Below are 13,631 nucleotides of genomic sequence, written 5' to 3'. Positions count from 1 at the left end.
CTACGAATTCTGACCAATAGACGTTGCAAAACACTCACGTAATACTCGGTGTTCACAATTTCATCCTCTGGAATCAAAGAAAATAGTGAGCAGAATTTTGATTAGGCTCACTTTCAATTTGCATGTGCACTTTCTTTGGTTTTGGTAAAGCCTAGACCATTCCATTCCGAGCTTTGACGCTTTGTGAGTGTTTCTTACTGAAAGCTCGATGTTTCATCATCTGTTACGATGCTTGACATAAATCATGGATCCACACTAGGTGCTTGTTTCATGTCTGTACCGTGTTCCACTCTGCAATATTTTTGTTCACCACTGAGTATGTTTGTTACAAACCAAACCTTTCGTTTGCCCGAATGAGATAGGCAGTGGACATCAGAATTCCAGTGAGTTCCTCGATGAGCATTTCAGATACACAACGATCCTAGAGTACAGTTTCCACCACTGTTTGGACGTTTTCGTCAGTTTGCATCTGTCCTGGTTCTGGTCCTGATCATGGATCGTCTTCAATGCTCTTCCGACCATCACAAAATCTTGCATACCACTTAAACATATTTCTATGGTAAATGCCTCACTGCCATTTAAAACGCCTCTGTGACACTTTACCCAATTTGAAACGTAATTTAATCGGCTTCCTGCCCGACCAAGGTTGAGCAGGTATTGTCAGTCACAGGATCCTTACGCATTGGAAACAGTCAAAATGTAACGCTACGTAGTACATAGACTTCTCCATAAATGGCGCTGGTGGTTCAGTGACAAAATAATCATTCACCTTTCCCATTGTACATATTGTCTATATAAATCTTAAGAATTAAAGTTCAAATAGATATTTGAATTGACGAAGTAGCTGATTGTGAATTAAGTAAGTCAGAAATAATTGCGTTGTAAGTTAATATGTTGTCTACTCGTCATCTAAATGAACTTGATCATCTGGCCGATAACATCCCTTATGAAGTGAATTGCCACAATTTTTCATATTCATAAATGAATAATGAAGAACTTGAATTTTAGTCCTCATATAACATTTCAATAAATTGTCATTAGTCTTAGCTACAAATTTCCAATAATGAAGTAAGTATACTTACAACAAATTTATGTAAGGAGAATGATATCTAATTTTACACAAGAGGTGCTTTTAATACAATTATTGCAATAGTAACGCTTTGTTTAATATATGTCTATGATATATCGTATTGGCGGCAATACTTTCCTTCCTCCCCCTGCCCCTCACTTCACTTCCAGCATTAATGAAATCTTCGCAGCAATCAACCTGCTCTCTGCAAATCGCAGAGAGAACAGAAACACAACATTGACGTTTGAGGATGATAAAAAATATATCTGCGTTGCGTTTAATTATAAGTAGTGCATGATACGAAATTGTAACCTTGCACATAACGTTACAGCTCGCGGAACTGAAGGTTATTATACACATTTTTTAAAAAAAAAATGTAGAAATAAAGGAACAAATCCTCGTCACACAAGGCAAAATCAAAACGAAATTGAAATAAAGTGCTTTTTCTGGTAAACTTACAAAAATTCATTTATTTAATTAGATGAATAATTGTGAAAATAGTGATGAGAATCTCATCTATTATTAGCTTACTGAAGCATCGTTGTTCGAACAGTATTAGAATATGTAGAACCCTTTGGCTTCTTATTCAGAAAACTTGCTGAAGCGAGTTCAAATTCACTGAAGTTCGTGACAGCCGCCCTCCTCTTTTCTAGAGTCGTTCACAATATAGAACTATCTAAGTTGCATTGCGGCAGGAAAACAATGGACGGGATTCCCCAGTTTCATAAAAATCGTTAGACAGAAATGTTACGCTCCGCATAAACATAAACTCATGATTTTTTTCCCAGTCTTTTCTAAATGACTTCTTCCAAACACGAAGCTTAGTTCAATCGCTTCCTCACCTAAAAATGGCAGATTCACCGTATTTCATGAAGTCATTACATCCTCGAAATGCGTTTCTAGAAATCCACCCTGAAAAGGTTTATTTAAAAGTTGAAACCTAGCTAAACCACTCTTGGTTTCACATGAATTTACTCCATTTTTGAACATGGTTAGCCAACTTTTTTGTCACAATATAATGGATTCTGGTAGCACTGCATCATTCATTGAATAAATTACTTGAGTTGCCAAACAGAACGGTGTACAATTTTTAACCACTCAAGTACCGTCACTCTTGCATAGCAACCCCACGAAACTTCCCATTCTTCCTCGAAGACCTGTAGCTAAGGTGGACGGGACTTCGCTTTCAAAGAATATATACGCGAAATACTTAGTATGTTAATTGAAAGTCCTTGGAGGGGAAAGAGACTCTTAGGTAGACTGAGATGATTGGAGGCTAACACACGAATAGATCTTAGGAAAGAAGGTGATGATAGTCCTAATGGAATTGGCTTGGCATAAGACAAAATGTACTGTCAGTCATTCGTTTCAGCAATGAATCTTAGTCATAGAGTAGGTTAACGTTTTGAGAGGTAAGCAGAGAACTTGCTAGATGTAATAATCTGATTTGATGGAGTATAAACAGAAAACCTGATTTCAATAAAATAGAGAAGTTACATTTTTTTCTGCAACGGAGCCTTAACTGACTTGCTCTATTCTCAAGAGCTCTCTCCTAATCCCCGAGGATTTCAAATGAGATTAGAATCATTCTAAAACCATAATAAAAAGACCAATAATGATTATAAAAATGAATAGGTCAAAAAAAATCGAAATTACTAAATGCTAAATATAGCAAACTTTGTAAAGTTGTGTCTAGGTTTTTGGTCGCGTGTATCTTTTATGAATGCATATCTCTACGCAACTTCTTTTAAGACTGAATGACACAATCACAAGTTTGACTAAGATGTATGTAAAAATTTCGAAAGCAATCCCGTAACTGAATCATAACTCAATAAATTTAACACCTTTGGGTTCCTTAGAGTGAGATTTTTCATGCTAGAGAGAACTACTCACAGGTACTACAAATTCCTTTTGATTTTCGAACGGTAAAATAGGAACAAGGAAACTCTAGTGATTTATATATATATATAAAAAAAAACTAAATTCGAGATTTCAAGGAATTTACATATTCAATGGTCCGCTCATGTCCGAAAAGTGAATTTTCATGTTATTTGCTCGTCCGTTCTTCCCGAAGTATGTACACACAGCTAGAGGTCACACCTTCAGCGTATCGGGATCATATTTTAAACTTAATGTTTTTATTAAATTTTCCAAGTTGTTACGAGAATTAGGGGGAGGGTTATTCGAATTTTCTTTATACTTCCAAAAATAATTGGTTGGTGAAAATCGAAAACTGATTTTCTCGAATACGAGTCGAACGATTTTGTTTATACTCCACAAATCAATATTCCATTAATATTCTTACAATAAGACAAGCAATTTCAATGAGAAAATCTAGAAACGTAGTTTAATAGTGTGGTGTTTTTTCGGACATTTTTAGAAACGAGTAAGATAATTTTTGTATTTCATAAATAAATGCCATTAATAACTCCATAATACTCGGAAATAATCAGGAGTAGGTTGGTGGTAGACTTGAGCTTTTAGGACGATTTTCTCAGAAATGGCTGAATCAGGTTTGTTCGTATTTCATATATGACTCTACAACATAGCACGATTAATTTTTCTCATAAAACTTGAAAAAAAAAAAGCAGTATAAAATTTCAGAAAAAGTAGGTTTACTGGGCTGGGTGTGTTTTGTTACTACGATTTTCTAAAATTTTTCTTGCTGTTCCATGAATAAATATATCATTGTGAACACTAGAACATGGCTTAATCTATTTCTTTCAGAATAATTCAGAAAGTGTGAGTTTTCAAATGTAATTTCCCGAAGACATGTTATAATTTTGCTCATATTTCATTAAATAAATATTCCAGAAATAACTGTATAGTGTTACATAATTCATGATTTTATGTAAGAGATAGGAGCGAGGAAGCTTAGTGTGGTAGCTTGTACTTTTTACTCATTTATATCCCTTATTTTCCTTAGAGCCTATGAAATCTACGATCAAAATGGCTAAAAATTCTAAATATAAGAGTTGTCTTATATAAGCTATCTGATTCTTCTGTTAAAATACAAGAGTATTCACCAAAGTTCTGAGAATCTTTAGTATATGTAAGATATAGCTTTATCCCTTCCTTTACTTTAAGTACTTCTGATTATAAATGAGTTTTGTGGGCCAAAAACCAAAATGAAAAGACGATACTGGAAGTAACTAAACAGACATGAAGAATTGATTAAGTTTATTGTTGATTAAAAAAAATGAATTAATAATACAGCAAAGTCCATTTTCGTAAAATTTGAAAAAAAAAAAAAAACTTCAAAAGTTTAAACAAAATATGTATTTCCATTAATTGGGAGCTTGCATTTTCAAGAAAGTAATAGTATACTTCAAAAATAGCGCAAGTTATCTTATATTGTTTGAAGATGAACAGAAACTATTGTTCATTTTTATTACTTTGTATGAGATTCATCTTGTGAAGGAGACGAGAATAACTAAGTATTGTTGTACTTAGAACATAATGGTAGATTTCTCACTAAAATTGACTGTACTTCACTGAATAACACAGAGTTTTATTATGAAGTTGTTCTTGTAAAATGACTTTTAGATGAAAAATAAATATTTTTGTTACTGTATTTACTTATAGTATATTTTGAGAAATGGCAGTACAAGCATAAAAATACGAAGTTATGAATGTACACAATAAGTAGTTGACAAAAATGCCTTGCGAGCAATGAGACTTCATTTTCCTCTTACGTCTTTCGTTTCATGTTTTCTGATATGTAATGTTTCATTTTTTTTTTTTTTCATTTCTTTCTTTCGCTGTAAAGGATTTTGTTATTGTTATTTAATTGTCGTTTTATTAGACTTCCAACCATGCTATGCATAAGTGTCGGAAGTCTTATAGAAGGATTTGTCCGTCGTTCCATCTATCGACAGGTATCAGAGCAAAAACGATAAGAGATGTCGAGATGGGGTTTTTTGCAATTGATACAGCGTCCCAAAGATAGGGTTCTCTCGGGGTTCTCCCGTTTCCTCCCACTTTCTTCATTCCACCATTTCACTCATCTCTCATCATCACCGTCTCCTTTAGCCTAACCGGCATAACCGTGAGACGTAAAACTTAAAGATTTCATTTCATTCTTTTACTTCCGGTTTCAATACTGATTTTTATAGAGGAAAAACAGTAAATGCTCGAAATGCGGTTTTTTTGCAATCGATTTAGCTTCCCAAGAACTAGTTCCATCCGCTCTGTTAACCTTCTATTCAAAGAGGAAGTGGTTAAAATTAGCCATTTCCGGTTTTAGTGTTTTTATCGCCATAGAAAGAAAACGGCAGCAGATAACAAGAAGCGGTTTTTTGCAAACGATTCAGCATCTCAAGACAGCATATCACGCCTATCCACAACAACACTCTACCAACACCAGAAGTGGTTCAAATTTACTATTACTTCCGGTTTCAATACTGATTGCCGTAGAGCACAAACTGTAAATACTCTCAATATGTAGTTTTCTGCAATCGATTCAGCGAACTATAAATAGTTTTTTTTTTTTTTTTCGTCGAAGCTCTGTTCAAACCAGAATTGGGTAAAATTAGGTATTTCCTGTTTCAACGTTTATCGCCACATTACAAATACAGTAATAGATAGCGGAAAGTGTTTTTTTAAATACGATTTTGCGTCTCAACACAACATATCATGACTGTCCACAACATTGCACCGAAACCGAAAGTAGTTCCAGTTTACCATTATTTCCGGGTTCGATACTGATTTCCGTAGAGCAGAAATGGCAAAAGATATCAAGAAGTGGCTTTTGCAATCGATTCAGTGTCCCAAGAATAAGTTACGTTTTCTCCCTTAGCCCTCTATTCAAATCGGAAGTGGTTGAAATAAATCTTTATCATAGAACAAAAGTAGAACAAAAGTAGGAAGTGATAGCGAGTACTAATCTTTTGGTAAGCCTTCAGCATCCGAGGATTTTGTTTTGTTTTGTTTTGTTTTGTTTTGTTTTGTTTTGTTTTGTTTTGTTTTGTTTTGTTGTTTTGTTTTGTTTTGTTTAACTTTGTTGCAACCAGTACTTAGCAATGCACTACTTCAAGTTGGAGTATTGAATTCACTTAGTTTAGAAGTCTTAGTTTCACACTGTAAAACGATGCTCACGTTCTTATAATACCTCTATGATTTACTATGTGTTGTCCTCTTTATTTATATCTTGGTCAGCGAAACACATTATTCACAGTCATGCTGTATAAAATCTAAAGTAATCGTTTGCAAAAAAAGTTATATATTACGTGTTCTTTTTCTTAATGTGAATACTATACGAAGTGAATAAACTGTGTATTAAGTGAAATATTACATGCAGAAGGAGCAACAAAAGTCAGTCTTCAGTTGTCGATTACGTAAATAAACTTAAAGTATAGAAATATCTAGGTCTCAGTAGTTGATATCATACGATTTTGAGTAACTAATTTTCTCTATAGAAGATACATCCATGTATTGATGCTTTTTGTTTTAAATTTCATTACAGATGTCGTTGTGCACGAGTGTTACGGCTTGGAATTCGTTGTGGAGTTGTTTGGTTTATTGCTGTAGCGTGTTGGATTAACGACCGTCTCTTTTGTGATGCTTGGTCATCCATTAATTTCCCGTATTTACACGGATTTTGGCATGTTTTCATCTTCATTGCAGCATATACAGGGTGTGTGTTGTTTGCATATTTCGCAGTGAAAGATGAAAAACCTGAGCATTCGCCTATATTAAGGTATTGGCCAAGAGATGACTTTGAATTGGGAATACCGTATGTGTCAATAAGATGTTACTACAAAGGCAGCGACAAACACCAGATCTGAAGCCGATAAATTGTGCGCACGTTTTATAATTGATACGATACATCATTATTATCATATATATCATTATTTTCGGAGAAGTATGTACAAAACAAAACTGTTAACTGATATATATTTTGAAATCGAAAGAAAAAAAGGTTATAATTTTTATCTCGGTCTACTAATTAAAGTTTTTAAACTGCGAAATGTTAGTTATATTTACGTAAGATCCACCTTTCATTTTCCACATGTTTGTGATATTTATATACATTTCTATTATTAGTATTTTTCTAAGGAAATAAATAAACTGTGTGAATTTGTGTGGATTTTACCATCTGTGTCAACAGTTATCAGCTATGACAGTGTTAGGATAAGTTATTGTGCACTATTTGTCCTGACATTGTGTGATATACCATATATTCTATTCTACATAATGTTATGAATCTTAGAGTATTTTCTTGCGAGGTAGCTTAGATAATTTTTTAAAATTACATTTCAATACATAAATTTTTATATTTATATAATTCAGATGGTAATGAACATTGTGATGAAACTGTTGGAAAAAGAATCTTTATTATTTTTTTGCTTTTGATACTAACTCCTTAAAGCACATATAAAACTATTTTGTATTTATATCTCTGATAGATATTAATATATATTTATTAGTTTTTATGATCGAGCCATTATTTGCTGCGTTAATTTGTTTTGAATTATTTTGCATTTTCTTTTATAGTATAAAAAGTACTTTTTAAGATTTTGTAGAAATATATAAAATTCAAATGCTGCAGGAAATTAGCTTCTTGGTAGTTAGAATCTTATTTCTCTAGAATCACTGTTTGTCTCGTAGCATCTTATGCTTAAGAGAAAAATTGGTTTCATGAATTTTTTTCTCACATTTTTATAAGTGTAAAATAAGCTGGAAGGTGGAATTAAAAGAAAGAAAGAAAAAAATGAAAGAAAATTTAATGTTACAGTTTTTGTTTTCTATCCTGTACGTACTTACCATTATGTAAATACGTGTAATAGTATCTTCTAAAGGATGTGTTGCTGATGGTAGCTTAACATATATTTAAAGTGTTTAAAAAATCAGATAAAAGTGCAAGAAAAGTTGAAAATTGCAGGATATAACATCTTAAACATTAGGAGTGGTATTTGTTACAATAGATTGTGCGTAATTTGGTGTCTGTTGCGCATTTTACGTGATGATGTTGCGCTACCGGAAAAAAAAAAAAAACTGTAGTATTGCTTCATTATTATGATGTGAATACATATTAAACGTTGTAGTACCACATTAATGTAAAAGATTCGCATCGTCTGTTGGTGTAAAATCACCTTGTATATTGTACCTGTTAATATTTCGTGCTGTGATAAATACTAGTTCATTATTATTTGTGTAATAATTGAAAGCTTTCTTTAAGTTAATAACTAATTTCAATCATAATTTAGTAAAAACATTATTTTAACTACTTCAAATTAAAAGAGACAACTTACCAAAAATAAATTTAAAAAAGTATACAATAATTTATATGCTAAAAATAATAGATTATTTTTTCTATCTTTAACAAAGATTCAACAAAGTTATTTAAGTATGAACTACATTATCATTATAGAATATATTTAAAGGCAATTATGTAAACTGATATATATATATATATATTGAAGATTTTGTAATGTTGGATATATATGTTTGAAGAGTATGTATTTTGATTCTAATTCTTTGATATAGTATTTTGTTTTGAGTATCTTATAAATATATAACTAATATAATTAAGCAATGAAAATATGATAAAACTTCAATATGCTGTAAAACTATAATGGGTAAATGAGATGTGACTCATATCCATTGATTTTCGTGTGAAAAAAAAACAACATTTTTTTCGTGATTCAGTCCTCAATGAGCAAAAAGGAAGAGAATTCAGTATAGATGGTGATTGAATAATTTTGGTATTTGTAGGAATTGTGGAAAATAATTATAATAATAAATTCCAAGTGTTACGTGCAACATAAGCTTTAAGTGTTGGGAATTTAGTGTTTGTCATATCAGTATTGGTAGCTTAGAATATATTTACTAAACAAAATATGGTGTATTAAAGAAACTGAATGACTAGAAATGCTACATAAGTAAATTTTGTGGCGTAAACTTAAAAAAAAAAAAAAAAAAAAAAAAAAAAAAAAGGCCTCAAATACTATAAAAATCTTGATTATGTGTGTTCTTGTTGGGCATTCAACTGGAAACATACGGATAGAGGTATGTGCTCTAGCACTTGACTCCTCAAGAGGCCATCCTAGAACTACAGATGGTATACTTGTTATTCAGACATTTGAACCTCCCCCCCCCCAAAAAAAAAAATGGAAATTTGTAAGTCAAGATCTCAGCTATTGAATGTCATTTTTTTATTATTATTATTATTTCTTAATGCTACAGAAGAATTGTAATTATTATATATGATAAATTGCCCATAAATATTATTTATTAGTTTTGGATACTCGTGTAGTAAGTTAAGATCCTAATATATATATATTAGAACATATCAGTATTCCTAGTAATAGGATTCGAAATTTGAAGTTTTAGGTCGTTAGTTTTACTGATGAATTTTTGTTGTATATTAGTAAATATATATATATTAGGTAGCAACTCATATACGCTATAGATAAGCGTGTCCTGAAATTAAGGTCTGGACTGAAAAACGAAATTTATTTTAAAATATGTTATAGACAAAAATAGAAAGGAAAATGAACCAAGATAAATTACTGTTAACCATTTTGGATCTTAATAAAATAAATGAAAATAAATATGTAATTGATCAAAAACTGAAAGCAATCCATACAGAATGATAAAGACTTAAGGTTAATGATCAGAATGGTAAAAGAGAGAATGTACGAAAAATTCAAATTGAATGTAAAGACACAAAGAAAATATTATCAAAAGCATATCTAATTTCCATGTTTTAAGTTCATCTAAACATCTGTGATTTGCTGTTCCTCATCTGTTTTATAGTACTGTTTCATAGTTTGTATCTAGAATTTGAAGTACGTGAATAACCATCATACTAGAAACTCTTTTGTAAGTTTATTTAGATATGAATATGTGTTTTTTTATAAAAATATAAAGGAAATAAAAAAATCAAGTAAGAGTTATCAGTAGTAATAATTTACTTTCGATTTCCAGTAAGTTCATTTTTATCCATCCGTAGGTACTTAATTTTGATATATGTGAAATCGTCTTTCCAAATACGCATTTTAACTATGTGAGAAACTTCACAAACATTACTGATAGGTTGGTACGATTGAAATATCCAGTTTTTAATATGATGGGAAACTATCTTCTGTAACGCAATCAAAGAATGGACCAAAGCCACGCGTATGACGTCACAACTCCGTAGAAAACAGGTGGCCCATCAGTTACAAAACAGTGTGTTGTTGAACAGGTCATGTGAAAATGCACCAAGAAGAACATAGAATTGCGAATAATTTTCCATTACGGGTTCAAACTGAGACATTTTGCAAATTTAGCCGCTAAAGTGTCAACAAAGTATCTGAGCTAGTAGTGGTTAGTGAACGCACCGTACGCCTTGGTGGCGCTTCGGTCAATATATCGTATCAGTGATACATTGAAAAATATGCAGTTTATTGCAATGTTCCATTCGCAATGTATCCTGATGAAACCTTTCTCCATGCTTTTCACTTAACGCCCCTAGATTGGTGGAAAAGAAATCCAAATTTAAGTAAAGGAATGTACTTTTAGCGCCATTCTCCATCCAATGTTTTCATAATTCTCAAAAACATTTCCTGTTAATATGTCAATATTTTCTTCTGCTAGGAAATCTTCAATTATCGCTTGATAGAACACCATGCTGCCAACTCGAACTGGTATAACTTCTCGTCTACATGAATTTACTTTTTCTAAATCCCTTTACAAATTCGCATCACTCAGGAAACACTTTACGTAGATACATGCAACCACTACTACTTCTATACATTCTTTAAATTTGTGAGCTCCTTCGTGGCTAAGCGGTTAGCGTAAGCGCCTTTGGCGTGGGAGATCCGGGTTCGATTTCCGGTAGGAGCTCATGTGGTTCGGATTTCACGTTAATCAGTAGGTCCCGTCTCATATAGCCTCGCTGCTGATAGGGATGTTAAACTCAAAATCAACTCAACTATATTAAATTTCTTCATAAGACTGAGCTTTATATGCAAGGTGGAAGAAACGCATTTTGAGGATCCACCAAACGGCCATATTTGACATTCTCTTTCTCTGAAGCGAACTATCCCCGTTGTATCAACTGCTTAACTGTATAATGTTTAGCTGTTGCACAGCTGTTCTAAAGACAAAAGAAACAGAGCAATACTTCGTCAATCCACTCTGGAGACCGAGTAATAATCCAATTCAATATCTTAATATACTTTTCATCTGTGCTGCTTGTAATTAGTAAATTTTGAAATATCTCTTACAAATTTACCTAAGTTTATTTCATAGTTACAGAATAACCTACAGGTACAGACAGAAACTTACTACTGTTAAGTAGCAATAGAACCTTAACACACGCCTTTCAAGCGTCTATAAACAAGCACACCCACTCTTCAGGATGATAAGGTATCAATTGTTTCATTAAGCTAGTACGTCACCCGAAGCTAAAATGTTGTTAATTGCATCTTTGTGCCATCATATCATTATCTGAAGTGATTAATCTTTGTTTCTCCATGAAATAAACTACATTATTTAAGGCATGAAGAATTTTTTTTTTTCCTTAAGGAAGATATAAATCACGAAGTAGATCATTCAACTCCACTTCTTATTATGTGTGGAGTTCTTTGTTCTGGAAGTTCTCCACTTGATTCACATTGTACATCCGTAGTGATTACAAAAGACCAGTGTTGTAATCAGGTTCATACGGATAGAGCAGTGGGTACTGGTGATAAGTCTTTTTCATGGGGCTACAGGTCTAATTTTCAGTGAATGATTGAGTACTTAAGATCCTTATTGTTGGATGAAAAGTCTGTAACATTGGCCAAACAGAAATAACAAGCGTCAGTCAACGTGGTTTTTAGGCTCACATCAGATTATACATATGCCAAATAATTTTTTTCAAGCCATTAAGAGAAATAATGTTTTGAGCTTTGTGGAAATCGGTCGTATTTATTTCCTTGTTCTGAATTCTCAATATACCTAACAAAATGTGCCTGGTCAGTGGTCGAAGAGACGGTATGTGGTGGTATGCCATACCACCTCTTGGTTTTCTAGTGATCAAGATGTACCGTCACGGGAAAGTAGATGCTAAATACTTTTAATAAATCTATTTTTATATACAGTAATTAACGAATAGCTTTGCACGTAACAAGATTTTATTTCGTATGCAGAAATAATTTCTAAGTTGACAACATCTACATTTTTGTTATCTTTTTCCAGGATGTCTGTTGGCCAGAAAGTCATGAAATAGAAAACGGTCATGAAAGTCAAAAAAAGTCACGAAATTTAACTTTTGGGTCATGATTTTTTAAAATCTGTACAATCATAAGTACAGACTGGAAAATTTTGTTGGGTAAAACGTCAAAATTCACCACCAAAGATGTCTATGGTCGGCTTTAGACGCTACCAAATCGCATGCAAAACACGCTTCTATCGCATGCATGAAAATTCCGCCTAATTCGCACCCAAATTCACTCTTGAGAATGTTACGAAAGTTTATGGTTTGGTAAAGAAAAGGTCACGAAATTTCATTTTGGAATTTTAGTAGACACGCTGTTTTCCTACTTTTTGTTTTTAAAATAAGGTGTCTTCAAAAAAGTTCATCTAGTTTATACTTTGATGTGCCATATTGAATTGTTTCTTTCGTATGTATGTGTGTGTCTTCTTGTCTTAATTAATATAAATGTTGTGTTTTGAGCATGAGCAGATTTAGGGCTTGTTTGCTGTGAAGGCGATTCTTCCGGGGTTTGGAATATACCTCAGTCAAGTGGAGGTCCGGGAGTTTTCTCGCAGGAAATTGTTAATATAAAAAATCGGTTTTTGAGTATTTTCGTGTATCATACAATATAAGGAGATTTTTTTCCCGGAAATTGTTGTCACTCCATGCCTTCCCCCCTCCCCCTCGTAACTAAAGAGAAGCTTTCCAGTGCTTTTTGGTTATTATGTAAATAGAAATGCAATCTTTTACGCGATACACCCTCACTATATTTTAACATTTAAATAACCGGTATGTCGAGTCAAAATCGTAATAAAACATACCACCTCTGCTTTTTTCCCTACTTCGAACACTGCCCTGGATGATTCATACGTTTTGATTTCTTCATAAGTATGGTTGTGAAACATGGCCACAGGAGGTTACTCTGAGGGAAGAACGCAGACTGATGAGAATAAAATCCTGAGACGAATATTTGGACCCAAGAAGAACGGAAATGGGGATCGGTGAAAACTTCATAACGATGAACTATATAATTTATACCGTTTACCAAACATTGTTAGGCTTATCAAGTCTAGGAGGGTCAGTTGGGCAGGTTATGTAGGCAAAATAGAAGAAAGTAGGAACGATTTCAAAGTTTTAATTGGAAATCCAATCGGAAGAACGACCGTTAGGAAGACCTAGGCGCAGATAGGAAGACAATATAAGATGGATTTCGCAGAAATAGGAATACAAAGTATCAACTGGGTTCGGATAAGTACAAAATCCAGTGGAGACTTTTGTAAACGCGGCATTGATCTCCGGGTTCCACAGGATTAATACGTTTAGTGCAAATTAAATCGTTTCAGGTGCAGATGCACATGTAAACACGCTCCATTAACTCTTAACGGCACAACTGCC

General features: G+C 33.0%; 1 protein-coding gene across 2 annotated transcripts in view; it reads left to right on the top strand.

Annotated features, from left to right (window-relative positions):
- The window catches only part of bwa (alkaline ceramidase), a 45,942-nt gene extending 35,973 nt beyond the window's left edge, over nt 1-9,969 (top strand). For both annotated transcript variants that reach the window (XM_081747708.1, XM_081747703.1), the window contains exon 5: nt 6,534-9,969. In XM_081747708.1, coding sequence (XP_081603834.1) covers nt 6,534-6,855 — 322 coding nt within the window. In that variant the 3' untranslated portion in view covers nt 6,856-9,969. The remainder of the gene's footprint in view (nt 1-6,533) is intronic.
- The last annotated feature ends 3,662 nt before the right edge of the window (nt 9,970-13,631 follow it).

The sequence above is a fragment of the Thermobia domestica genome, chromosome 2, assembly GCF_964235325.1.
Source record: "Thermobia domestica chromosome 2, izTheDome1.hap1.1, whole genome shotgun sequence".
Classification (NCBI taxonomy): Eukaryota; Metazoa; Arthropoda; class Insecta; order Zygentoma; family Lepismatidae; genus Thermobia; species Thermobia domestica.
Note: the sequence above shows the minus strand (reverse complement) of the source record. Positions and strands in the feature narration are given on the sequence as shown.